We start from the raw sequence: 26,411 nt of genomic DNA on the forward strand, positions 1-26,411 counted from the left end.
TGGCGTGCATCCTACGCACGATTGGGCTTCCCAAAGGTGAGCAAGCTTAGGGTTGGCCTGACCTCCCAAGTGGTTGAATGTTCACTGTAGGAGAAAAGTTTTGGAATTTTCTGGAAAACTTTACTAAAGGAAGAAAAACTAACAGCTCTTCTTGGCCAGAAAGAGTAGAAGTATTTCACTAGTTGTTTTCACAAGTTTATCCAGAGAGTTCTATCAAGATGCAATCAAGAGTGGTTTTTTTCTTTCTTTTTTAAATATCATTTTAGACACACTATCTGCAAACTCAAGCAATCCTTACAGAGAAAAGACACACATTCCATGCAGTCTGGTCTCATTGGCATTCTTCCCCTCATCTCCCAAAAGACTTCATCAGGGATGAAGTGAAAATGATTATTCAAAAAACTGAAAGCAACACTATAGAGATAGTATAAACCACTAGCTACTTGGGTGGTTTCTGGGCAGCATCCCCAAGCTATGCTATGAATTTTACATTCTTATGATAAAAGTGACAATAACTACTATCTTTAATGTTCTATGATTTTATAAAGATAACCCATTTCCAAAGCATCCATAGTTCCTCAAAAATCTCAGACTCTGGTGTGCAACATGGGTGACTGTTCCAGTGTGCACCTGCCTGGTGGATGGACTTGAGGGTTATACACACATGCTCAAGCCAAAGCTGTTATTCTGAAATAGAGACCAAAACCATCCTGATATTGGTGGACAAATTCCTTTTCAGTTTGTCTTATTTTTACTCCATTATTCTGAGAAATAGAAATAGGTTTCTTTTTTTTCTTTCCCATAAAAGTATGATGCCAATGCGGTTACAATGCATAGCTGCTTACACCTACTAATGGCAGTTTAGGAAGATCTGATATCACACTCTAGAGTCTGGCTTCCAAAATAAATTCAGGCCATTTTCATTCTTTCCCCTGAGATGCCAAGTGGAATACAGTCAAACTACAGTTTTTCCAAGGATACCACTAAGTCAGCTAACCCGAGAGACTGGGGTCCTGTGGACTGGGATCTGGTGTGATTATTGCTCCGAAAATATTTCACAGTCCAAGGGAAAAACTAGGGCCATCTGAATAGGGTACAGATGATGATACTGACTTACAAGCGTGTACAGCTCTTTGCTTCTGAAACACATAAAATAGTGTCATCTGGAGGTGTTGTCAGGGCTGAGTAAGACCAGGAGAAGGTTTTAGAAGTGAGAGGTGAAGAGGGTCTATCCTTTTACCCAAATGCTTAATGTTCAAGGACAGTTACTGCAACATTTTGATGTCACCTAAGAGTTAAGTTACCAGGATGCTTATTCACAGTGACACTTCTGGGCTCATCATTGTTCTCCCTAAAGGTTTTATCTGACAAACCATCAGCTTCTGGAGACAGAGGCTACTCGGTGAATTTGGATTTAAGAGGACAGTAAAATGTACCATGGATGCAGAGTTTGGGTGGGGGTGGTACATTATGGACTAAGTACAAAAACGTCTGGTGAGGTCACCAGATGTTGGACCTAGAACTTGATGAATCATTTTTTCCCATCTGTGTGGTTTGTTCCCTTGAATGCTTTCCTACGAACCTGACTAGTGAGGCAAGGCTTACTTTCTCCAACACAAGCACTGGAAACAAAAACCACAATCAGTTTAACATGATTAACATAACATTAACATGATTAACATAACAAGAAGGAACCTCCTTCCCTGGCCAAATGGGCTTTCAACTTGATCTACTCTTAAGAAAAAAAAGTCATGAAAAAGTCATTTCCCCAAAACTCCAGCCCTGAGAATTAGTGGCGATGGCACAGACAGCCAGCACATGCACCTGGCATCACAGCTCTGTTTCCTTACCCGCAGCTTTTCCTCAGTCTTGGTAGACTGCTTACAGTCGGGATGCCAAACGGTGGAACCTGGAAAGACAAAATGCCCGCAAAGAGTTAAAGGAAATGGAAAGAAGCCAGAACTTCTGAGAACAGTTCATATCCTTCTCTCTCTATGGGGGGGGGGGGGGGGGGGTGGCGGACGGAGTGTTAGAGCCGAAGTGAATTATGGGTCCAAGTGAATTATGACAACTCTAATCTCCAGGTGAGTTTTCCTCATTCAGTCTGAGCTTGCTCTAGAAAGGTCATAATTCCAGACCACAGACACCACTAATGGGCGCAAGAGTGTTGTGACGCAACAGATGTTTAGTTCTTGACTGAGTGTTGTTGCTGTTGTTTTGGACCATATTATTATCCTTTAAAAGTCATGTCTGTGTGCTTACTACAGGCTGTATTTGATTTAAATAGAAGGCATAAACCATGTTTACAGAACATCAAAACAACCAAGCAGTTTAGATAAGGGAAATAGAGTCAAACCCAATAGTCTATATCCAAAAGCAAAACTCACTGAATTTTTTGTTGATCCAATTACACACAGTCATCTACAAAGATAATGGAAAATCAAGCCAACTAGAAGAAAGGTCGAAAGTGATGTTACAAATGCAGAAGTTTTCTTTAACTGTTAACCTTTTAATTAACAACAACAAAAGTCTCCCCTCTCAAATGAGTGAAATTACTACTTAAGTGTCATTTTCTGTCCCTGAGTCAATGCCTCACCTTCTCTAAATATGAAGCCCTTCCCTGGAATGATGCCCACATCACAGAACTAAGCAAAACATTTAAATCTCACAGAAAGCTCTTGTAAGAATCCAAGCCCACTGATACGATTTTGTATGCCTAGATATATATGTCATTTATACAGTTGTGGGTCAGACCTGTATGTAAGTCCTATGTTCACATAAGGATACGTTCAAATATGGTTATGGGCAGAAGAACCGAAGGAGCACTAGATAAGACTTGAGCAAATAAAGTTACTAAGTTGAAAGCAGCGAGTAAATGATATAAATTTAGGAAGTCTCGGTATGAATATCAGACTTCCCACACATCATTGTTAAATCTTTATCTCTTCAAGCAACCATCTGTGTGTACTTAAAAAGTCACCAAATTAAAGTAACTCTTGAATTATTTTATACTACTGAGCTAAAATAATATTCATGACAAGGATAATACCTTTTATATCAGAATAATACTTTAATCCCTATTTAACAATCATTCCTATCTTGCTTAACCCAGAGCCAAAAAAAAAAAAGAAAAAAGAAAAAAAAAAAAAGGAAAATGAAACAAACAAACCAGACAGACACATAGTCTTTTCAGCGTTAGCATTTACTCTGAGGCTGGCTACAAAGCACAGGAAATCCTCTTAATGTGGAGAGCCAAGGGTCAGGGGTGGGCCCACGAGCAGCATTCGCTGTGAAAGCTCGAGTGGGAGCCCTTGGCCAGATCACTGGGTTTGCACACAGTGCACACTGTTCTCCAGAGGTCAGACACACGGGACTGCGACTCGGGGAGAGTATCAGATGCTGAGGAAGATGAACTACTCATTCTTCAAGGAAGTGTCGAGAGGGCAGGAAAAGAGCGCAAAGGCCCAACTCCAGAAGACATTTACAACAATCCCTGGGATTCTGAGGATAGCCCGTTTTAACTGATAGTTGTTTATTTGTAGTATGACTGTGCTGTTATTTGCGCACAGCTTGAAATCACTCTCTATTCAGGTTCCAGAACCATGTGAACGTGCAGAGCAGCACCCAGAGCCTTTGAGTCTCAGTTCCTAGCAGACACGGTGTTGACATGCGCTCTTGTGTCTGGTTTTGAGTGCTATGATAGACACACTAAAATCTAAAACAAAGCCTGGAGACCAAATAGAGAATAAATTGGCTCCAGGCTGAAAATGCAAAGTGACACCTGCCTATGGCTACGGAGATTCACAGCCTGCCCTCGGAGAAATGTGTCATGTAAAGTCCACATGAGACCATGGGTTTGGGGGCCTGTCATTTGCCTTTATTGGGCCCTTTAAAATTCAGCGACTGGGCGCCTGGGTGGCTCAGATGGTTGGGCATCTGCCTTCAGCTCGGGTCGTGATCCCAGGGTCTTGGGATCCAGTCCCACATCGGGCTCCCTGCTAGGCGGGGAGCCTGCTTCTCCCTCTGCCTCTCTCTCTCTTTCATGAATAAATAAGTAAAATGTTAAAAAAAAAAAAGAAATTCAGCGACTTTTTTCATCAGAATTTTCCAGAGTGATCATGAAAACTAAGGGATATTTGGGTTGTCATTTTCTCATATAGCTAGCATTTTTCAGAGAAGAGTAGATAAGGCTTTAATATTCAAGAATCACTTCCATAGACTTTTCTTCGTTGTATAAAAACAAAACAGAAAGCAAAGCAAACCATTCATTAAAATACACGTAGTGTTAAGTGCAGAGAGACAAAGAAATGAATGCAAAGGCAGATGAGACCTGGTAATTACCAAACTGAATGAGTACCAGCTCCCGTGGTTCTCTCTAATTTTACTGATAAGCCTTGTCGATTTAATGACACTTTCTCCAGCTAAAAATAGTAAAACGTTTGTGCAGATGGTGCTGTTTGGAAGAGACTCCTCCCCTAAGCTTCTTGCTGAGAAATTTCAGCATTTTAGGGGAGATAAAAACTAGTCATGGTTACACACTGAGAAAATTTCTCAAAATGATTTTCCATTAGAAAAAAATCTGGGGGCACCTGAGTGGCTCAGTTGGTTAAGCATCCAGCTCTCGATTTTGGCTTAGGTCATGACCTCAGCATTGTGAGATTGAGCCCCCAGTTGGGCATGGAGCCTGCTTAAGATTCTCTCCCTCTGCCCCTCCCCCCCACCCCCAAAAATCTGATGGCCCTCTGGTAATGAATACTTCTTTGCCACCAGAAACTTCTCCATTTCTCTTTCAGCGACTCTGGGTATGTTCTCACTCTCTCGCTGCCTCTCTTTCTTTCAATATGAGAGCTACATCATCTTAATGAGATGAAATACATCTATGATGCAATTCACCAACTATGAGATTTCTTCCTGAAAGCCTGCATAAGAGCAGGTTGGAGGCATCAAAAAATCCTTCCTGCAGGATAGTGAAAGGAGCAAAGACAAAGTAGCATCTAGAAATGCTTTTTCTCTTTTGTCTTGTTTCCCAGACCTCCTGGGGAAGGTTGGGAGGAGGTGTTGCTAATTTTCACTCTTGCCTCACCTCCATAGGACCAAACATCAAATCCTATTCGTTCATTCCAGAAGCAACACATTCCTTTGTTAAACACACTCAGGGGCTCACTGCCGGCATGTCAACTGCTTGGCTGATTAATACTAACTGATGAGGTAACTTCCGGCCACATTCATTTTGGATCTGGGAAGCCTTGTAGCTAATGAAGTGCCTCCTTCTCTGAAAACAAACAAACAAAGCAAGGTTTTCTTTCCCCAGGCAGAAAGAACTTACTGAATTCAGTCCATCTTACCTTGAAGATACATTTCCTCTCCTTCTGTGAACATCTGATTGCATCTGCTGCATCGTGCACAGCTGGGGTGGTAATGTTTGTCACCTGCCTGCAAGAGAAGAGGTAGGGAGTATTTAGTTTACACCTTGTCACAGCTCCCAGCCTCTTTTCTGGACATGGGGATTCGGAGGCAAAGAGAAACAGCTGAGGCAGGAAAAATAATTGTCCAATTGACCTAACCTCTTATACCAACAGCCCTGGAAGCAGAAGCTGTCCCCATTAGAACTGGAAGGGGCTCAAAGACTAGCTACTGATGCCTGGATGATAGGGCAGCCTTGCTTCTCAGGGTTTCTGGCATCCACCTTTCTCTTGGCCTGGTCGCTCTTGGATGGTTGCTAGTTACATGCCATGTGCCTGAGATGAGTCCACTCCATCTCCAAAAAACCCCACCCCCAAAACATTAACATCCAAATTGATGTGGAGACACGTACTGGTTTGTACTAAAGTATTAAAAGAAAGGATTCTCATATTTAGCAGGTTCTTATTTTCTTAGCTAAACTGTCTAAAAATAATAAAATCTATCTAGCTTACATCAAGACGGGAAAAGCCATAGTAAAGGACATAATCCACAGCTTTCACCTTAGGAGGACCCCAAATTCTCTTCTATGTTGCTTATAACAGTCTTTTTTGCCAAAGTCTTATATTGTTTCCTGAAGAAGGCATTTTACTGAGGTGGCCTTGCATTATTCATGAGCAGTTCACATTCCTAAATATGACAGATGCCATCACAGCAGGTGTTGACTTCCCCTAAGCAAAATGTCACTGGACACAGGGACAATTCTCTAGACAGGTGCCAAGTCACATTAGAGTCATGCTCCAAATGTATGCCTGACAAAATGAAATCTTGTTTAGAGCTTAGCAAAAAATCTTCACCACCTAAAAATTATCAAATATACTCTGCAATGAAATCATTTTATTAACCAAGTGTGAAATAGTTCTTTTGCATGAACCACATGCAAGGCAGTGCTGAGAGCCAAGTTAGAAGTAGCTGCCCCCTGTGCTTGTGTGAAATCTCAACAGGAAATCAGAGGTCAGGTAGTGATTCCTTTCTCACACCCTCCAGTAGAAACTACAAAAGCCACTTAGCAACCAGAGTATGAGATGGTGGTTGGTTACTCAAGACAATCAAGTGGAAAAAGATTTATTTCAAAATAGAAGCCAGGAATGAAATCTGTTCAATGGTGCCAATCAGAAAATTCTAGAAGTGGTGCTCTTGTTTTGGTTCACACACTATTATTTAATTATTTTTTTCCAGGGGATGAAGGAAGCATAGGAAATGTCACACAAAGTAGCTCCTTCCCTTAGGCCATCCAGGGTCAAATGTGAGTGAAAGGAGAAAGAGAAAAGTCACAATAAGTTCTAAACCACTGTAGTTCAGCTGGGATGCTAATGCTGAGAGTTCCCAGCCAGGTAGGACAATCTCTGGGTTCTCAAGGAAAATGTAAGTGAAAGAATTAAGGCACCTTGACAGGAAGTTTGTGTAGTCTACAGTGAAAAGCACACTTCTCAGTAAACTGGGAGTAGGAAGACTGATCTTCAAACTGATACAGTATATCTGTCATACTTAGTGGTGCAATATTAGGCACATTCTCAACAAACATAGCACCAAGACAATGACTTACACTTTCACCAAGGTTTTTCTACATTGTTTTAGTCCTAGCCAATGTGATAAGGCAAGAAGAAATAAAAATGCAGGTCACTAATGAAAGAGTTCAAATAGCTAGATAAAAAGTAAACACAGAAAACCCCATAGCTTTCTTATTGACTAGCAATACAAATTCAGTCAGTGTAATGGGAAAACAGGACTCCATTTCTAATAGCAACAAACAAACCCTTCAATGCAAGATCTCCATAAAGAAAACTATAGAATTTAACCGATGGACATAAAAGGCTAACAGACATATTTCTGGATGAGGAAACTAAATATTTAAAGATGTCAATTTATCTAAAATGAACCTATTAATGCAATGCATTCTCAGTCACAATACTCATAGGGGTTTCATCTACAGATCTTGACAACCTGATTCTGTAAGTTCATATGGAAGAAAAAAATGCACAAAATAAAACTTTTTTTTTTTTTTTTTTAAAGAGCATCAACGAAGGGGGATTTTCCATTCCTGACATAAAAAGTTATTCTAAGGGGTGCCTGGATGGCTCAGTCCTTGTATCTGCCTTCGGCTCAGGTCATGATCCCAGGTCCTGGGATCGAGCCCCGCATCAGGCTCCCCGCTCGGCGGGAAGCCTGCTTCTCCCTCTCCCACTCCCCCTGCTTGTGTTCCCTCTCTCATTTGTGTCTCTCTGTCAAATAAATAAATAAAATCTTTGGAAGAAAAAAGTTATTCTAAGGCTCAAATAATTAAAGTTGTTCAATACAGATCCAGGAATAGAAAAGAAATCGGTGAAACAGATAACTCAGAAAAGCCAGTTGCACAGCAATACACAAGATAATTTAGTCTATGATAAAGGCAGCATTTCCAATGAGTTGCACAATGGATTATTCCACTAATGGTGAGAACAATGGATTCTCCATTTAGAGAGAGGTAAAATTAGATTCTTAATTCTTAACCTACAAAAAAAGAATTCTAGAGAGTTACAGAGCTAAATATAGAAACAAAAATGTAGAAATATTAGATGAATACATAGGAGATAATTTAGTATACTTGGGGGTAGGAATGCTTTCCTAAACAAGGCAAAATCTAGAAACAATAAAGACAAATAATGACTGTGCACACACATAAAAATGTCTAGATGTAAAAAAGTTAAAGGAAGAGTAGCAGAGAAAAAATACTTGCCATGCATGTCATACAAAAGATTATCCAGAATATATAAAGAGTATCTCTAATAAAAAATAAGTGGGAACATGTGCAAAAAGCAATTTCCAGAGGACATGTAGAAGACCCCAAAAATAAAGAATTAGCTCAACTCCACCAGGAATCAGGGAAACCCAATTTAGAAAAAAAAATATTTTTCTTCACCAGACTGGCAAAGATAAAGAGAAGACTAATGTGAGGAAAAAGGCATTCTCACACACTCTTGGTGAGCAAAATTCTTTTTGGAAGGCAGCTTTGGCAATATTTATTCAAATTTAATATGCACATACTCTGATGCATGATACCACTGCTAGAAAGCTATCTTACAGAAACTCTCAAACCTGTGCTTGAGAGTGTATGTATTAAGGATCTTCAACATTATTTATAACAGCAAAGAATAAAACAACAGAAAGCAACCTAAATAACCTAAATAAGAAAGTAGTTGAATAAAATATTGAATCATATGTAGCCATTAAAGGAATGAAATAAACTTACATGGAAAGAGTTTAAAAGAGCCAAGATGTCCATCGACAGATGAATGGATAAAGAAGAAGTGGTATACACACACACACACACACACACACACACACACACACACACACACACACACACACAATGGAATATTATGCAGCCATCAAAAGGAATGAGATCTTGCCATTTGCAACGACGTGGATGGAACTGGAGGGTGTTATGCTGAGTGAAATAAGTCAATCAGAGAAAGACATGTATCATATGACCTCACTGATATGAGGAATTCTTAATCTCAGGAAACAAACTGAGGGTTGCTGGAGTGGGGGTGGGGTGGGAGGGATGGGGTGGCTGGGTGATAGACATTGGGGAGGGTATGTGCTATGGTGAGCACTGTGAATTGTGTAAGACTGTCAAATCACAGATCTGTACTTCTGAAACAAATAATGCAATATATGTTAAGAAAAAAAAAGAAGAAGAAGATAGCAGGAGGGGAAGAACGAAGGAGGGTAAATCGGAGGGGGAGACGAACCATGAGAGACGATGGACTCTGAAAAACAAACTGAGGGTCTAGAGGGGAGGGGGGAGGGGGGATGGGTTAGCCTGGTGATGGGTATTAAAGAGGGCACGTTCTACGTGGAGCACTGGGTGTTATGCACAAACAATGAATCATGGAACACTATATCACAAACTAATGATGTAATGTATGGTGATTAACATAACAATAAAAAGAGTTTAAACTAATGCTGCCAAGAGAAAAAATCATGCAGAAAAACAATGCCTATAATGTAGTCCCATAAAGTACTAGCTGACAGTGTGGAGACACTGGGGTGAGTCTGACTGGATTCAAATTCAGTTTCAGCATGATGTGGTCTTGTTGGCAGCAGGCTCTCTAAACATACAGCACTCCGCTGCTGCAACTACCTCACAGGATGTGATTACGGTGAGTGATCATATGATATTTTATTTTCAAAGATTTTACTTCTTTATTCATAAGAGACGGGGGGGGGGGGCAGAGGGAGAAGCAGGCTCCCCGCTAAGCAGGGAGCCCGATGTGGGACTCGATCCCAGGACCCTGGGATCATGACCTGAGCCGAAGGCAGACGCTTAACCATCTGAGCCACCCAGGCGCCCCAGTCATATGATATTTTGAAAATGGTGCAGCACACTACTACATATAGTAATAATAATAGAAACAACAACAACAATTAACAGTCATCCTCTGAACAGAGGTGGTCCCAGGGCCATTCACAAAGAGAAGTCTTGTTAGCACCAGTTGGGACGCTGGTAAAAGGCCCCCTCGGTGCCCATTCTTTCCCAAGGACAGGCGCAGGAGAGTAACTGTTACACGAACTCTCATACAAGGCGGATGGAAGATACGCCAAGGCCCCAGGTGGTAGGGCTGTGGTGTATAAACCATTAGCAAAAACATTGCTAAGAAACAATACCAGCATGATGCCAGGGACATCGGTCCTGACCCATGCACTGGCTCATCTCAGAATGCTGAACATGTCAAGTAATTCAGGGAACCAGAATTGAAGTCCATTTCGCAGCCATTCAAAAGTCTGTTTTTGTAGCAGTGCGGGCCTGGGGGACCACACATGGTCAGGGGCTCAAGGACAAGGGAACCTCTGCTTTGCATGTGAGAGCCACCTCCTCTCTTTCATTTCTTCTTACGCTGGTACCCATGACAGTTCACAGTCAAGCCCTATGCACAGGGCCAGGAAAAGGGATCAGAGCTGAACACAGACGTGGGTTCATATGCAAACCAACCCCCAACATGGACATAGCTGATCAAAATCATTTACACTGGAGTCATTTATAGAACAAGGAAAAGTATTTCAGATCATGAGCAAAATGGAAGACTAGACAATAAACATACAATTCATTGTGGAGAGGAGTTTACTGATTACAAACTTTTAAAGCACAGTGTGGGCTTTGTTGTGACAGTTGATTTCATAGGTGACAGTGACTAGGTACCTGGCCCCAAGCCCACACCCTGCCACTCTAGCTGTTCCTGGGCCTCTGGGGCCAGATGCCCTGCTGGGACTCCCCAGAGCTCCACAATCAATCACTGTTCTCCACCCATCTTTCTACCCTGCTAAGTAAAAAAATTACAACTTATTTTCTTCTTTTTCACATATTCAAAATGCACATGTTAAAAGTCTACATTCTGGCTGGCATTACACTCTATGGAAAGTAAACAATTTGCTCATTTAGCTGAGTTTTATAAAGCACCTGCCTACACATTCAAAGTGCAAAAAATGGCTTGCCTTTAATAGTGCTGATTATGTCAGACTTCTGTGGTAATTATTACTATTTGGTTAATCTCTAAATTGAAGTAGGGACTTTAGCATACAGACTAGAATACCATCTGGAGTAATATCATTTATTATAAGGCAGGATTTAGTTTAATGCACCATTTTTTTTTAAACCCACTCTCTAGCAGAGCAGGTAATTCTGAACTCCTTGCGGAGGAGGGGGTCCCCTGGGAAAGGACTACCATATTTGCAATCAAGAGACTGGGTGCCATTCCTTAATGTATTACCCATGAGACCTCAAAGATGTCACTACTTAACCTCTCCAAGCCCCCAGGCCCCTCATCTGTAAAAAGTGAAGGGCTGGACTAGACAATTTCAAGTCCCATTCAGCTGTAAAATTCTATGAATCTGTGTGAAATCCCATACCTCTACAAGCTCACACAGAAGTGGTAACTGAAAAGCAATTTGGGTAGAGAAAGGAAATTCTTGATAGCAGTGCCTTACACTGAGGAGGATTTCTGGATGCCCTAAGCCCTGTACCGACTCTAACAGCCCACTGGGAGTAGCAAAAGAGAACTGCAATTACAGAACCCATCCTTGGTCAGATAATCTGCTTGCCTGATAATCTGCTTAGCCTTGGACGACCAACTGTGCTTTTTATTTTTCTTCACCCTCTTTCTCTTGCCCTACTCCTAACACGAGCCCAGGAGATGTGGAAGGTGGCCCTTGAGGTCAACCTTTAGCCATTTATAACTAATGTCCTACCTACTTCCAAAAAAAAAAAAAGACTTGCAGATTCTTATCAGAGAAGGTCATGATCTATAAACAACTGGACAAAAACCTTAGAGGAAAAGAAAATATCAGGACTCTAGACTCAGGCCAACTTGTTGTGATCCGAGTTTCTCAGTGCAGATGAGGACAAAAGGGAAAATAGGCCATTAAAAGTCTCACTGTGTGAAACAATGGCCATATACAATTGTCACCAGAGAGGCAAGGTTTCCTATTCTAAATTAATAACAGTCATTGTAGGCTGAACTTCCATAGGGTCAGGCTCTGTGCCAGGCATTTTATCAAAGACCGTAAGTGCCTGGCCTCACAACATTCCTGTGATGTAGGTGCTATTTTACAGTCTTAGACTGCAAGCAAAGAAACTAACACTCAAAGTGGACAATTTACTCAGAGCCCCCAGTGCTTGCAAAAAGTAGAGCCAGACCTACCCTCTAAAAGCACCCAAACAATTCTCATAGAGGGGCCTTGGCTCTGAAATGGAAAGTTACCTTCCATACTAACTTTGCTGATGGTTGGCAACGTTGAAGTAGTTATTTCTCATATAGGCCCTTGAGAAAAACCAAGGGTGTAACCCTGAAAGATAATTGGATGTAGTCATTTCCATATGGGGAAGTTAAACTCTCAAGGTCTAGGTTGCAGTTTTTTTTTTTTAATTTCTAACTTGATTCAGAGATGATTTGCTTAGAATACCCAAAGGAATAAACAAATTGCTTTCCTGTCCCCAAGACTCTTGTAAACGCAGCTCTGGTTGATGGTGACTTTAGATGAAGAGCATGCAAACACTTGGAGGTAATTGTGTTGGCCTAGATCAGGACTTTTCTAACGTTACTGTGCATAAGCAACACCCAAGATTCTTTCAAAAATGGGTTCACTGGCCTTAAGGTGGGGCCTAGAAATCAGCTTCTTTCTTTGTTTTATAAGCACTGAAATGAGTACACAAATCATCATGAACTAGGGAAACACCAGTCTGGGTGGTCTCACCCTAAATCTGATAGTAGACAAGAAGGCCAAAGAGAGTAACAAGGATCTGTTGCTTACACGGCAGGTGCATGGGTGGGAAGGGAGAGGCAGAATCACGTTAAGTTCCCTGTTTTACTCCTGCAAAAAGGCAGTGTGGGGGCTGACTCAGCCTTCTTTATGTTTGCTGTTTTTTCCTTGAAGCGGGAAAGGTTTCCAATGGGACTGGACTGACTTGATCTCAAGTTGAACACTCACCTGTTCCAGGACGGTTTTGTTTTTGTTTTGTTTTTTTTTTTCCCTCTAATGCAGGATCCTGAACAGGCAGGATAATGAGGGTGTGCCTTGGCCCAAAGCCTGTATCCTGGGCAAAGGTGAGTAAATCCGTTTGCCCAGGCAGCGTTCATGAAGCCCAGAGGGCTCTACGCAAGTCTGTACAAAGCCAACCTGCACAGATGAGAACATCCTTCAGCCAGACAGCCTTAACCACCCAACCCCAGCTGCAACCTCTGCTCCAAACATGTGTGCTGTGTCGGGGGTGGGGGGGTGCGGGTGGTGGCAGCTCATCCTCCCCAGTGAAGATTTACAAAACAGAGCAGAGAGAAATATACCACTGCCTTCCAATGATCTGGTTCCCTTTGACCAGCTGCTCAAGATATAAAAGAGCATCAACTCCCTTCTATTTTATAAAAATATTCATTCATGAGAGAGAGAGAGAGGCAGGGAGAGAGAGAGAGTGTTGGGGGAGGTGCAGAGGGAGAGGGAGAGGGAGAGAGAGAATCCTCAAGCAGACTCCCCATTGAGCATGGAGCCTGATGCAGCACTTGATCCCAGGACCCTGAGATCATGACCTGAGTCAAAATCGAGAGTAGGCTGCTTAACCGACTGAGGCACCCAGGTGCCCCTCAACTGCCTTCTTTTAATGAGAGGTAAAGAATGGAAAAAGTGGCAACAGCCCAGTGTAAATGCATATTACATTTTTGCAGTTGGTTATTGCTTTCTCATCTCCTTCCAAGGAATTAAGTGCAAAAATTTTAAAGCAGTCTTTACAATTTAATAGTGCTAGATAAATGTTATCTGTAAATGTGTGCATTCCTACAGGACCTAACCAGTCTCTTTAAATTGATCTATAGATTCAGTGCAATCTCTACCAAAATTCCAGCTGGATTATTTGTAGGGATTGAAAAGCTGATCCTAAAATGTACATGGCAACACAAAGGACCTAGGAAAGTCAAAAAACTTTTTAAAAGAATAGGATAAAGTCAGAGGACTTACACTATCTGATTTCAAAAGTTTCTATAAAGCTAGAAGTTATCAAGACAGCATGGACTGGCTTTGGGATAGACATATAGGTCAATGGAATAGAAGAGAGAAGTCCAAAATAACCCCCCACATTCATGGTTAATTGATTTTAAGTAAAGTGCAAGGGCATTTGATAGGGAGGAGACAGTCTTTCCAACAAATGATGATGGGACAGTTAGCTATTCATATTCAATCAAACCCCTACCTCACACCATGAGGTGTGTTAAATTCATGTAAAATGAACTTAAAATGGATCATGGACCTAATAAAAGCTAAAACTATAAAACTTCTAGACAAGAACATCAAAGAAAGTCTTTGTGATTTTGGTTTAATATTTCTTAGATATTCTACAAAAACGTAATTCGTAAAAGAAAAAAGATTGATAAATTGGATGTCATCAAAATTAAAATCTTTTTCTCTTCAAAAGATACCATTAAGAAAATAGAAAGATGAGCCACAGGTTGGAAGAAATTTCTGCAAATCATATGTCTAAAAAAGGTCTAGTATCCAGAACATATAAAAACCAATCAAAATTCAAAACAAGAGGCCAAGCAACTCAGTTGAAAAAAAATGGGCAAAAGATTTAGGTAAACACTTCACAAAAGAAGATATACACGTGCTGAAAAAAAACATGAAAATATTTTAAACACCCTTAAGTCATAAGGGAAATAAAATGAAAACCACAATGAAATACCATTACATACTAGCTACAGAGGCTATAATTAAAAAGACAGACCATGCCAAGTGTTGAGGAGGATGTGGAGAAAGTAATACACTCATCCATTGCTGGTGAGAATGTAAAACGGTATAGCTAGTTTGGAAACCTCTGGCAGTTTCTCAAAAAGTTAAACATAAATATACCATGTGACCCAGCACTACTACTCCTAGGTTTCGAGCTAAAAGACATGGTAACAGACGTCCACACAAAGAGAGAGAAAAGGAAAGGGGAAGGGAAAGGGAAAGGGAAGAAAAAAAAAAGAAGAGTGAGATCGGGGGCAGGAGACCTGACTGGGAAGACAGGAGGAACTCTTCTATTCACTATCCACAGTGACACATCAGGGCATACATACACTCATTCCTTTGGGGGGGGGTGGGGTGTCCAGATTCTTTTGGGAAGTTGTTGAAAAATATGGATTCTTTTTCCAGAATAAAATGTGCCTTTATATATAGAAAGCTAGATATACACATATAATATTGTATTGTTAGCAATTATCTGCAGATTTGACCATTTATGAAAGGATTTAAACAAAATAGTTTGCTAATCTAATAATTATTTCTCTGTCTTCAGAGGAAGTACAATTTTCTTTTGTACAAGAAGAGAAACCAGACTACCGGGAGATTAAGTAACTTGCCCAGGACCACATGAGAAGTTGCACTGAAAATCTGGACAGCCACATTCACCTTAGTGTAGTACTGGGACTCTTCCAGGCTGGTTCTTTGATGGTACGCTTTCACACACAATATTTAATTGGATTCTTTTCCGACCCTTTGAAATAGGTGACATCATTTTTTAAAAATATTTTTAGTGTTTTATTTTTTTTAAAGATTTTATTTATTTGAGAAAGAATGAAAGGGAGAGAGAGCATGAGAGGGGAGAGGGTCCGAGGGAGAAGTCAGACTCCCTGCTGAGCAGGAAGCCCGAAGCAGGACTGGATCCCAGGACTCCACCTGAGCCGAAGGCAGTTGCTTAACCAACCGAGCGCCACCCAGGCGCTCAGAGACCAAATGACTTGCTGTGCCGAGACCAAGGTAATAGGGCTAAGTGTCAGAACTAGAAAGCATCCCAGATCTTAGGATACAAATTTGATTCTCTTGGATCAATACCACCACAACACTTACATTGCTTTTCATTTCAGAAATCCTAGGCAACTCGAAAAATAATTCCCATGTGATGGAAAAAGATGGTTAAGATGATTGAGAAGAGACATTTTATTAATATCCATCTTGGATATTTTGCCAAATTTTAAGTCGGAGCGAATAACTACATTGAAGGCAAAACATGAATCTGAAACTATTCAAGGTGAATCTCTACATTTGAAACTAACCTCTGCTCCCTGGTGCCCCCATAGCTCCGTGCTCCCACTGTCAGACGTGTTTACTTTTGCCTCCAGTTATTATGGCTGGACCGTCTGCCCTACCCCACTGTGCAACATGGAATGGAACGAGATGGGCTTTGGAACCAAGAGAACCCGGAGGTTTGCATTCTGGCCTTGCAAACATTGTGGCCTTGGGCACTTTTCTGGAATCATTTCTTCATCTGTAAAAACTGGCATTAGAAAATCTACCATATAGGATTATTATAAAAATAACCAAAGGTAGGGGCGCCTGGGTGGCTCAGTCGTTAAGCGTCTGCCTTCGGCTCAGGTCATGATCCCAGGGTCCTGGGATCGAGCCCCGCATCGGGCTCCCCGTTCGGCGGGAAGCCTGTTTCTCCCTCTCCCACTCCCCCTGCTTGTGTTCCCTCTCTCTGCTGCCTCTGTCCATCAAATAAATAAATAAAATCTTAAAAAAAAATAACCAAAGGTAAGTTGATAGCAAACCATCTGGTACCACTCAATGTAGGTGAGCTTTTTCTCTCTCTTTCACATTATGAGCCACACCTGTACCTCCATAACTCTAGGATCTCTCTTGCTCTCCACACAGCTAGTACTCCAGAAACGTCTGGCAAATTCGTAGCAGAAACCCTTATCAGAACACCTCTAAGTCAATTAGCCACCATTCCCTGCACAATTGCAACAGCTCAAAGAGAAGCAATGGATGAATTTCAGTGCCCTAGCTACAATTTCATTATGTACTTGTTTCTAGACACTGTGCGAAGCACCTCATAAACCATATCCCATCTGACCCTCCCTGCAACATTGAGAGGGAAATGTTACACCCATTTAACAGATGAGGAAATCAAACGTTAGCAAGATCGAGAAATTGTCCAAGGTTACTCAGCTAGGGATAGAACTGTCATCTGAATTCAGGCCTGTCCAACTCCAAACTGCAGAGCCACCCCCTACAGCCTTCCCAGCCCCCGGCAGCTCAGTTAATGCAAGGGAGGGCTCCCCCCACCCCCTGAGATCTGCTCTCGCTCTTACGACTTTACAGGATCATCTTTCAACTTCTTTTTCTTTCTCTAAGAATACAAATAAAAGTTTATCATGCAAAATTAAGGCCCCTTCATGTTTTACAATTTGCTAATGCTAAGGAAAGACCAGATAATTTCTTAAATCCGTAACAAAAATTTTATTTTCACTGTCCCTTCTGCCCCCAGCTATCAACGGTGTAATCAAATGTTATTTGTGGCTCAGTCGGTTAAGCGTCTGCCTTTGGCTCAGGTTGTGATCTCGGGGTCCTGGGATAGAGTCCCACATCAGGCTCCCTGCTCAGCACAGAGTCTGCTTCCCCCTCTCCCTCCGCCCACCCCCACCCCCACCCCGCCCTGGCTCATGCTCTCTTAAATAAATAAAACCTTGAAAAAAATAAATAAAAAATAAAAAACCACTCTAAATAACACCAAGGTGTTATTAGCTTTAAAGCTAACTCTCCTAAATGTTCTTTCTTGACATAGGCGATCTTCTTGGTATGGGACCATGCTAAATCCTTATAAAGCAGGCCCAGCAGCTTCAGACTACCTTTTGTTTTCAGATGCAACAATAGCAAGGTCATGTCTCCCAGGTACCAAACTTCCTTGAAACTAGGAACTGATTAAATAGCACGGATAACATCATCCCATTATTCTCTTTGGATAAGTTATTAGGAACTACAACATAGTTCAGAGGGTAGCTTCTGACCCGAGGATTTGGTGTTGAATTTCCTTGGCTGTTAGATGAATTTGGTATTCCCTGACCAGGCGCTTTGTTTGTGGTTGTTGCAATCTGTTCCAGTTTGGTGCTTTCCTTTTCTTGGCTATCAAAAATGCCATGCATTTTACATTTTATATCATATTGTTCTCCCTTACAAGGTAGGTAGGAAGGCTTGAATATACTTCTTTCTCCCTCTTCTTTGGAGTAGGAAAGAGGATTGCCTTTGTTCTTTCATTTACATAAACTTCTTTATGGAAGTATAACATGCTGAGAAAAACGTACAAGCTGTATTTGAATGACTTTTCATAAATGCTCCGTATCTTAAAACTGGCACCCAAAGCAAGAAAGAGAACATTATCTGCATCCAGAAGCTCCCTGCACGCTCTCCTCCAGTCACATGACTTCTATTCACTATGCTGACCTCCAACTCCATAGGCGAGTTTTACTTGGTTTTGAAGTTTACATAAATGGAAGCAAATATGTCTGGCTTCCTTTACTCAATGGTACAAGAATTATCCATGAGGCTGCGTGTAGTTTTCATTACATCTTGTGACTGCATAGTATTCTTTTATGTAAATATGCTACATTTATTCATTCCAATCTTGATGGACATTTGGGTAGCTTGAAAGTGTTGGGTGTTCTGAACAGTATTGCTGTGAAAATTCCCACCTGTGTCTTTTGGTGAATTATATACAAGTTCTGGCTGCGCATATACATAGGAGCAGACAGCATACACAAGGTCATCGGGAGTGTTTATGTTGAACCTCAGCAGCCACTGCCAAACAGTTGTCCAAGGGGGTGTTTTGCCTTTTATTACAATTTTAATCTTAGAGGCATTTGAAGGAATTAAATAAGAAGGATCAAATTAACAGCGCTTGGCCAAATGGATTCCCAAAGTGTTTTTCTAACCTCTATGAAGTCAATGATCTTTTTTACATAAAATGGTCTCTAAGTAGATGCACCGTAGCTTAATTCTCTCAGGTCTCCACTATTCCAGGCTCTCCAGAGTGCCACTGAGCAATTTTCAATCCTTCTTTCATCCTTGTCCTTCTGTTGGCTCTGTCCTTTCAACTGATGGGGAGATGTGCATGGAAGGCAAATAATGCTCGTATTTAAATCCTAAACTGACTCAAAATCAGCAGACAATGCCTGGCATTGCTGGATTGCTTTGCAGAAGGCTTGGCTACCAAGCCTCAAAAGTGGCTTCTTCTAGTTAGGGCCAAGGTCCACTGGAAAGAGTAAACAAGAATTGGGTTTGGAAGGCTGAGCACTTCAGTGGCTACTAAGAGATCTAAATTTTCCTCTCAGCATTGAGCTTAAACATTTCTTATCCATTACTTTTCTTGGTAATAATACCCTTTGCATTTGTTCTATAGCAGAACACTTATTAAATGTGTTCCCATTTAACCCACCCAGGGCTTTGTGGGGTACCCTATTACTTTTATGCCTATTTATGGGCTCAGAAAAGTCTTCAAAGTTACAGAGCTAGGGTTCAAATCTACGTTTCTGATAAAGTCCACTCCCCCCTACCCCCACAACCTGTTATATGTCAAGGGTCAGAAAGACTAAAAATCACTTTGGTGGCTTGGACAGCTTAAAAATAAGAAGCTTCTATCCTCCCTCCCTTCCAGAAATTACCACGGAGTACAGGAGCTAACCACTCAGGTGAGATCCAGTGGAACTTCGTAAGGCTATCCCTCATACAACAGTGACTCACTTGAGGTGATGATAATTTGAGATCATTGACCAGGAAAGGATCTTGGTTCCTGGGGACTCCCTAGGAGGGGCTCAACTGGCCTGTTTTAGACATGTTATTAGGCTGCCCCGGTTTCCATATGTGCAATGTCGGGGGGCGGGGGGGAAGGTGGATGTCTGAAATATCTGTTAGGTTGAACTTTCAGGATGAATGGATACACTGGGACCCAACTGCTCACTTCCCCCAATCCTGTGTACTTTCCAAAGAGACCTGTGTGTTCTAGACCGGCAAAAAGGTGTTAGATACCGGTCTTGCCTCGCTTACAGGATTGCCATGTAGGTAAAAGAAACGTGAATGATACATAAATTCACTCAGAGTAATACAACACAGGGAGGGAGAGGATGAACCAGGCTCCAAAACACTGGATGACTCTAGGCCAGTGTCTTTACAAACAGTATACTCTGAAAGGAATTTTCAAGGGGTCTCTTCAGGAAGTTGAAGCCCAGAGCGAGAGACTCTTGGAATCCAATGGAATGTTACCGTGACCTTGACTGGGAGGGCTAGTCAGCGGCCGTTCTGCCTGTGGTGAGAACTATTAACATAGTTCCCGGGAAGGAACAGTGACAAATGCATCAAGCTTCTGGCTGAATATGACTTGCTTTCCAAACTCAGACACCACCCTGCAGTCAGGGTCAAAGGTTTTACATCCTTTCCTTTCTTAACACCAGAAGATAAATATTTGCCTTCAAGTTCAACACTCTTGAAACCTAATCCCAATTGGATCATTTTTGTCTCTTGCACAAGGGCAAACGCTTAAGGTTCCTTATTACTCATGATCTCATTCTTGGTCTCCTTTCCAACACGAGAGCATGCTGGAGTCGGGAATGCGTCACGGCAATCCAAAGGGGCTCTTCCGTGTCAGCTGCTCCAAGGGAATCAGTGATCAATACCCAGGTGCTTGCGGCCAAATGGCACAATTAAAGGCAAGGGGGGCGGGGGGGGGGGGGTGGTGGTGGTGCGAAGGAGTATGGCAGTATCAGATTACAGGACCGGTCCCCTTTACTGAATGTCTTGGTAATGACTTTGCAACTTGTAGGAAACATACAGAAGGCAGGAGTTTTTTTGTTTTGTTTTGTTAAAACTTTGAAGTTTTCACTACATTGACTAATTGAATTTAAATTTTTTAAAAATTTGACGTTTGTTATATGCATACAGCAAACGTGTTGTCCCAATTCAGTGAGATTCCGGTTTGTCAACTGCTTTTCTTAACCAAGCTGCTATCTCTAAAGCACATTCCTGTTCTGTGATTTCTATCCTTCTCCAGGAATTACAAATGATTTCCCATCCCATCCCATCCTTTTTCCTTCCTCAGTATTTCTATTCTAAAACAACTCTTACAGAACTTGATAGGAGTTGGGGAAGACACAGAGCCGTGTATGTGGTCCATGCCTCACTTTGGAGTCCTGGGTGATGCCTCACACGTTATTTCCACTAAAACCATTGCTCTGAGTTATCAACTCCTTTGCAGATAGTTCAGCTCCTGGGCTGCCGAAAGCACGCTATCAGACTAAAAATGTTTTTTCTTCCCCAGGGTTAGAGGAGCCTTCGGGGTGGGAACCAATACAGAAGTGGTCAGAAAAACACAGCTTGCTTTTAAAAACATCCTTGTCTGATTTCCTAGCCCATTGTGGCTGGATTTCGCCCCCTTTAACAAACAACCACGCTTCCCAGTCCTGAATCTACGGAGCCCAGACTCTTCAGTTCACTGGGAGCAGTGGGGAGGGGTGCTTCCACCCATCACTGAGTGTCAGTTCGAATTGCCAGTAGGAATTAAAAACAGGGTGAGAAGTGAGTAGGAGGGGAGGTGTATGAGAGAATTCAGGACCGCCGGGTTTGGCAATACCCCCAATCGGAGCCCGCTGAAGACAAGGCTCATGCCTCTGGATGACAACTATAGCATTTCTGTATCCTACAAAGAAACAGATATGCAGACTTACTTTCCAGACTTTACAGGCGGGGGTGGGGGGGTGGGGGGGGGTTCTTCCCCTGTGCTGAACCGTCTGGATTCCTCTGGAAGGGCAGGCCTCAGGGAGTAGAGCCAGGATAAGCAGGGAGTGCCGGACAGGCAGGTTCCCTCCCAACTGTACCTGCCATACCTCAACCGGCCACAATCAGGTGACAGGGGACCGGCCAGAGCGGAGCCAGTGACCCTGGACGCCGGGACCCAGATGACAGCCTAAGCCATGTACATCAACCCGTGATTTTGTGAACTTTGGGTTCCATTTTGTGTAGTCATATGGCTCCATAACCTTCAAAGTATCACACCGTGCCACCAGTGCTGATGTCAAGCCTGTACTTGGCCTCAGGGCAGCAGACCCGCCTGAGTTCTGAAGTACAAGCATCTAAGTACTCCTTAGCACAGTCTACCAAACTTAAAAGTCAGAGCCAGCCAGCTCCTCTGATGACAGACAGACAGATGGATGGACAGGAAAAGCCCCTCCACGCAGGCAAACCAGCAGCTCTGCCAAGAAATGCTGGCGGTGCCTCTTGGGTTAGTCCTCTCTCCCTCCTGCTAATCTACCTAGACTCCAAGGCCTTTTACGGAGCTAAGGGCATTTAAATGTCAGGATAATTTTTATCCCATACCCCATGGATCACAATACTCTCCAGATAAGAAGTCTTTAACATTGTCCATTGCCAACTGACAAAGTCAAACTTCTTAAACCCTGGCATTCAACAACCTCTGTAATCTAGTCTCAACCACTTGTCCAGCTTTAAAAAGTTATAGGGGCCCCTTGAGAGAGACGGAGTAGCTCTGGGGCAGAGCTTGGGCATCAGCACCTTGAAAAAGCTCCCCAGGTGATTCCTAGCTGCGCCCAGGCTGAGCACTTCTAGATGAGAACAAGCCTTCCCCAGCTCCCCCGACTTAGGCATTCTCTTCTATTTGCATTTTTTTTCTTGTTCCAAATATACACTTTTTATACATTAATATAAAGTAGACACACGTTTATCTAATGCAATAAATTATATGCTATAACTGCTGGTTACTTAACAGGTTTTCCCGCTAGACTTGAACTTCTCAAAAGCAAGGACACTGCGGGGCACCTGGCGGGCTCAGTCAGTAGAGCATGTGACTCTTGATCTCGGGGTTGTGAGTTTGAGCCCCACGTTGGGTAGAGAGATTACTTAGATAGAAAAATCTTTAAAATAAAGGCAAGGACATTCATTTTTTGTATTTCCAGAGTCCAAAAGGTGTTGAGCACCTATTAGGTATTTTTTGTAAAAATAGTCTATTTTATATAATAGAATACCAGTGTTCCAAGCTTGGTTCAAATGCTGCTTTCTCTAGGGACTTTTTCTCAGCAGTCTCACGTGGACATGATCCCCTCCCTCCTCTATACTCTGAAAACATTTATTTATTCCACTCAAATGGCCTTGAGCTTGAAGACATGTGTTTTATGACTTCTGCTAACCTTTTTGTAAAAGATTTTATTTATTTATTTGAGAGAGAGAGAGCATGAGCAGGGGGGAGGAACAGAGAGAGAGGGAGAAACAGACTCCCCACTGAGCAAGGAGCCCAACATGGGGCTCGAACCCAGGACCCCGAGATCATAACCTGAGCCAAAGGCAGATGCTTAACTGACTGAGCCACCCAGGTGCCCCTGATTTCTGCTAACTTTTAGGTTCCATGAAGGCAGGGACTGTGTCTTTTTTAATTGTATATTATAACTATAATTATGCAATCAGCTAACATAGTACAAGCATGAAATGTTATATTCTTGTTTAAAGAATGCATTATACATCAAACTAGTAGACCAAAAATATGTTATCTAAGTATAGTGCTGGGAAAAATTGTAGCACTGCAGAGCAACGGCAGAATAAATTTCTGAGAACAAGTTATATTGGTGAAGCCACATTAGGATTTTGTTCTATTCTAAGCTATGTTTTCCTCTAAAAACTCTTTTTATACCTCCTCACCTCTTTCTATAGGGAAATAGAATAGTCCTATTTCCTGTAATTTTTCTCCTAGTGCCTTTCTTGGAAAGGAGTGATTCTCATTCTTTCAGTATGCAACAAACAGGTCACCTGCACAAAATACTCCCAACTCTCAGCAGGAAAACCACTGTCTATGTTCTCCAATATTCCCCTCCAGCTGCCTGGAGCATCAGAAAATTTAAAGGCCTCCCTCTCTTATTGGACCAAGCAGTTCTCTCTCTGCCACTCTCTCAAACTTGACCTTGGTGGCATCGCTTTCTTAACAAACGATCAGAGGTGGACAGATGCTCTCTCAGTGTCTTCCTGGAGCAGAAAAGCCAGCCCAGGCAATCCTCATCCAAGACAAGTCAATTGCCTTCTGTCCAATTAGGACAGTACAGCTGCTCCACTTCCTTGCTGCAGGCCAGCCATGAGGAGCACAAGATGACTCAGATGAACATTGCAGGGAGGCGGGGAACACGTCTATCAAAAGTAATCAGTCTATTAAAGGCAGACGTGCGAACAAAATGCTATTTTCTCTTGTGCATAAAGAGGCTAGTACTAGTGATGTGAGGAAAGAAAATGTGTGCCAACCCAGTGCAATGCACACATGCTGAATACCTAGGATATACTCATGTCATGTTACATCCTCTAAGGCCAGAGGCCTGTCTGCATGAGGCCAAAAGCCTTTAGGCAGGAGCCTTATTCATCTTTGTACCCCTAATTTGTGGAAATAGTAAGTGCTCAATAAGCGTTCATTGAATGAAACGTTCTGGCCACGGACCAAGAAGAGGAGACAGTGGTTAATGATGTTTCAAGAGGTCTGAGAAGACTTCATGGAAAGCGGACCTATACATTCAGATTAGAAAGATGAGCAGACTCTCCCTTTCATTCTATCTGTACCAAAATGCTAGCATTTTTCCCCTATCACTTGCACTGTAGTCAAGAAAATATTGCTACTCCGTTCACCCCGTTTCCCCAACAAACAAAGGTAGACCCAGAAAACCAGACACTTCTTTATCTAAAGTTACTTCCAGGTACAACGATCAGCTGACAGATCATTTCCTACCCCTTGTACATTTAACTGATAAATGTGATGACCTCCACAACAAAAATGAAAGAAGAGATAGAAAGAGAAGAGAGAAGAACACTGGTTCTTTACTGCAGGAAAGCAGATTTCTTAGGAGAAAACTGGGTTTCAAATGTCACTACCATACAATATAATGGCTAAGAAGAGAAAGAAATTAGCTTTATTTCAGTAATAGCCTGTATTCCACCACCTCCTAAATCAAGCAAAAGTAATTATCTCTCTCACACACACAAAACCCACAGGCAGGCAACATCCGACAGTAATGATTTCACACTCAATTTATCCCGAGCTGGTTTATACTCCATCATAGCAATCTCACCAGGTCAACATGCTTCAGTTCCCCCCTTCCTAAGCTACAGCAAATGGCCAACAGTACCAGTCCAGCTCAGTCTGTGGCTCTAGTGTGCTTAGAGTCAAGGTGAATTTAAAGCCCCTCACTAATTCTGGTGGCCGGTGAGAGCGAAGGATGACTGCATTAACCAGGAACGAAAGAACCACTAAATGGGATTTTAGCACTTCCTGCCTATTCCAGAGCTCGTTGATATGAGCAACTGATTTTTCTACGAAAAGTGATGAATTCTGGGGCGCCTGCGTGGCTCAGTTGGTTAAGCCTTCGGCTCCAGTTATGATCCTGGTCAGGGTCCTGGGCTCGAGCCCCACATCGGGCTCCTTGCTCAGCGGGGAGCTTGCTTCTCCCTCTTCCTCTGCTGCTCCCCCTGCTTGTGCTTTCTCTCTGTCAAATAAATAGAATTTTTAAAAAAAAGTGATGAACTCGGTGCTGCCAAGAAATATATCCCTTACCGAAGAGACAGCGAGGATTACCGTCCTGGTCGAGTCTACTTAGTTACTGGGGTGGCCAAGTTTGGGTCATCTTCTAAATTTCCAAGGCAGAGACACTTGGGAATTCATCACAAGCCTGAAAAGTTTTCAAACGATGCCATCCCTCAAATGATTATAACTGTGGGGGTCACTATGTCCCATCTTGAGGCTGTATGGGCACCTCTTCTGGGATTATCTACAGATTAGTTATCTCAGGTGCTGATCACAGTAGACTCAGAATAAAAAGTTATTTTCCAATAGCAGCTAGAGGCAAACATAATTAAGAAATGAAAGGAGCTTTCTGAATTATGAGCCATTTAGATAATTTATGCAGTCATTCCCCTGGATTAATTATTATAGTTGCAGTGGAACAGTACCTCTTCTTCCCACAGTCTACCCAGCAGAGTTGCAAACTGTTTCTGTACTGGTGTGAGCCTGCTGAGACGTTTAAAAGCTTTAGTTTGAAAACTGAGAGACAGAAAGTACCTGTTGTTGATACGTATCACCGTCCAGTCCTTAGGGATTAAAGATGAAATTGCTAGTCTTCCATGTGCTTTCTGCCTGAATGAAAATGAGCTGACCTTTCAGAGAAATTAAAAATCTATTAATACATCTGAGGACATCTCCCAGAACCCAAAAGTGGGTTAGTCCAGGTTAATGCGCAGGGGATGAAAAAGAACAAATCCACGTGCAAGATCACATCAGTAGCAAGTCAAGACAAGGGTCACCTAAAAGTAACATGTGACTGCAGCTACACCAAGCTCACATTCCCACCCCACAGCCCCCCCCACACCCCGTCAGCTCTTGACATGGGAGCTGCCATTTTCTCCATGGCTGCCTCTGGCCATGGCGAAGGGTCCAGGCTGGACAGGTGACCACAGTGCAACAGAATCTTCCCGAGGACTTCGTGATGTGAGATGTGAGCAGGGGAGAGAAGTGCCCCCTCCACGGAGTGGAGCAGCTCTGAGCTGCTGCAGCTGCACCCTTTCCACGCAGGGAGAGTGGGTCTGGGCGCACGAATGCACACTCAGGAACAAGCCGGCAAGCTGAGGGCGTGCCAGTGGCACCG

The 26,411-nt window shown here is 42.4% G+C and overlaps 1 protein-coding gene across 20 annotated transcripts in view; it reads right to left on the reverse strand.

Annotated features, from left to right (window-relative positions):
- The window catches only part of ABLIM1 (actin binding LIM protein 1), a 294,439-nt gene that overhangs the window by 52,008 nt on the left and 216,020 nt on the right, over positions 1–26,411 (reverse strand). For all 20 annotated transcript variants that reach the window (XM_027596949.2, XM_027596962.2, XM_027596956.2 and 17 more), the window contains exons 7-8: positions 5,346–5,433; positions 1,851–1,909 (exon numbers count right to left, since the gene is read on the reverse strand). In XM_027596949.2, the coding sequence (XP_027452750.1) occupies positions 1,851–1,909; positions 5,346–5,433 (147 nt within the window). The remainder of the gene's footprint in view (positions 1–1,850; positions 1,910–5,345; positions 5,434–26,411) is intronic.

This window comes from Zalophus californianus, chromosome 15 (genome assembly GCF_009762305.2).
Source record: "Zalophus californianus isolate mZalCal1 chromosome 15, mZalCal1.pri.v2, whole genome shotgun sequence".
Lineage (NCBI taxonomy): Eukaryota > Metazoa > Chordata > Mammalia > Carnivora > Otariidae > Zalophus > Zalophus californianus.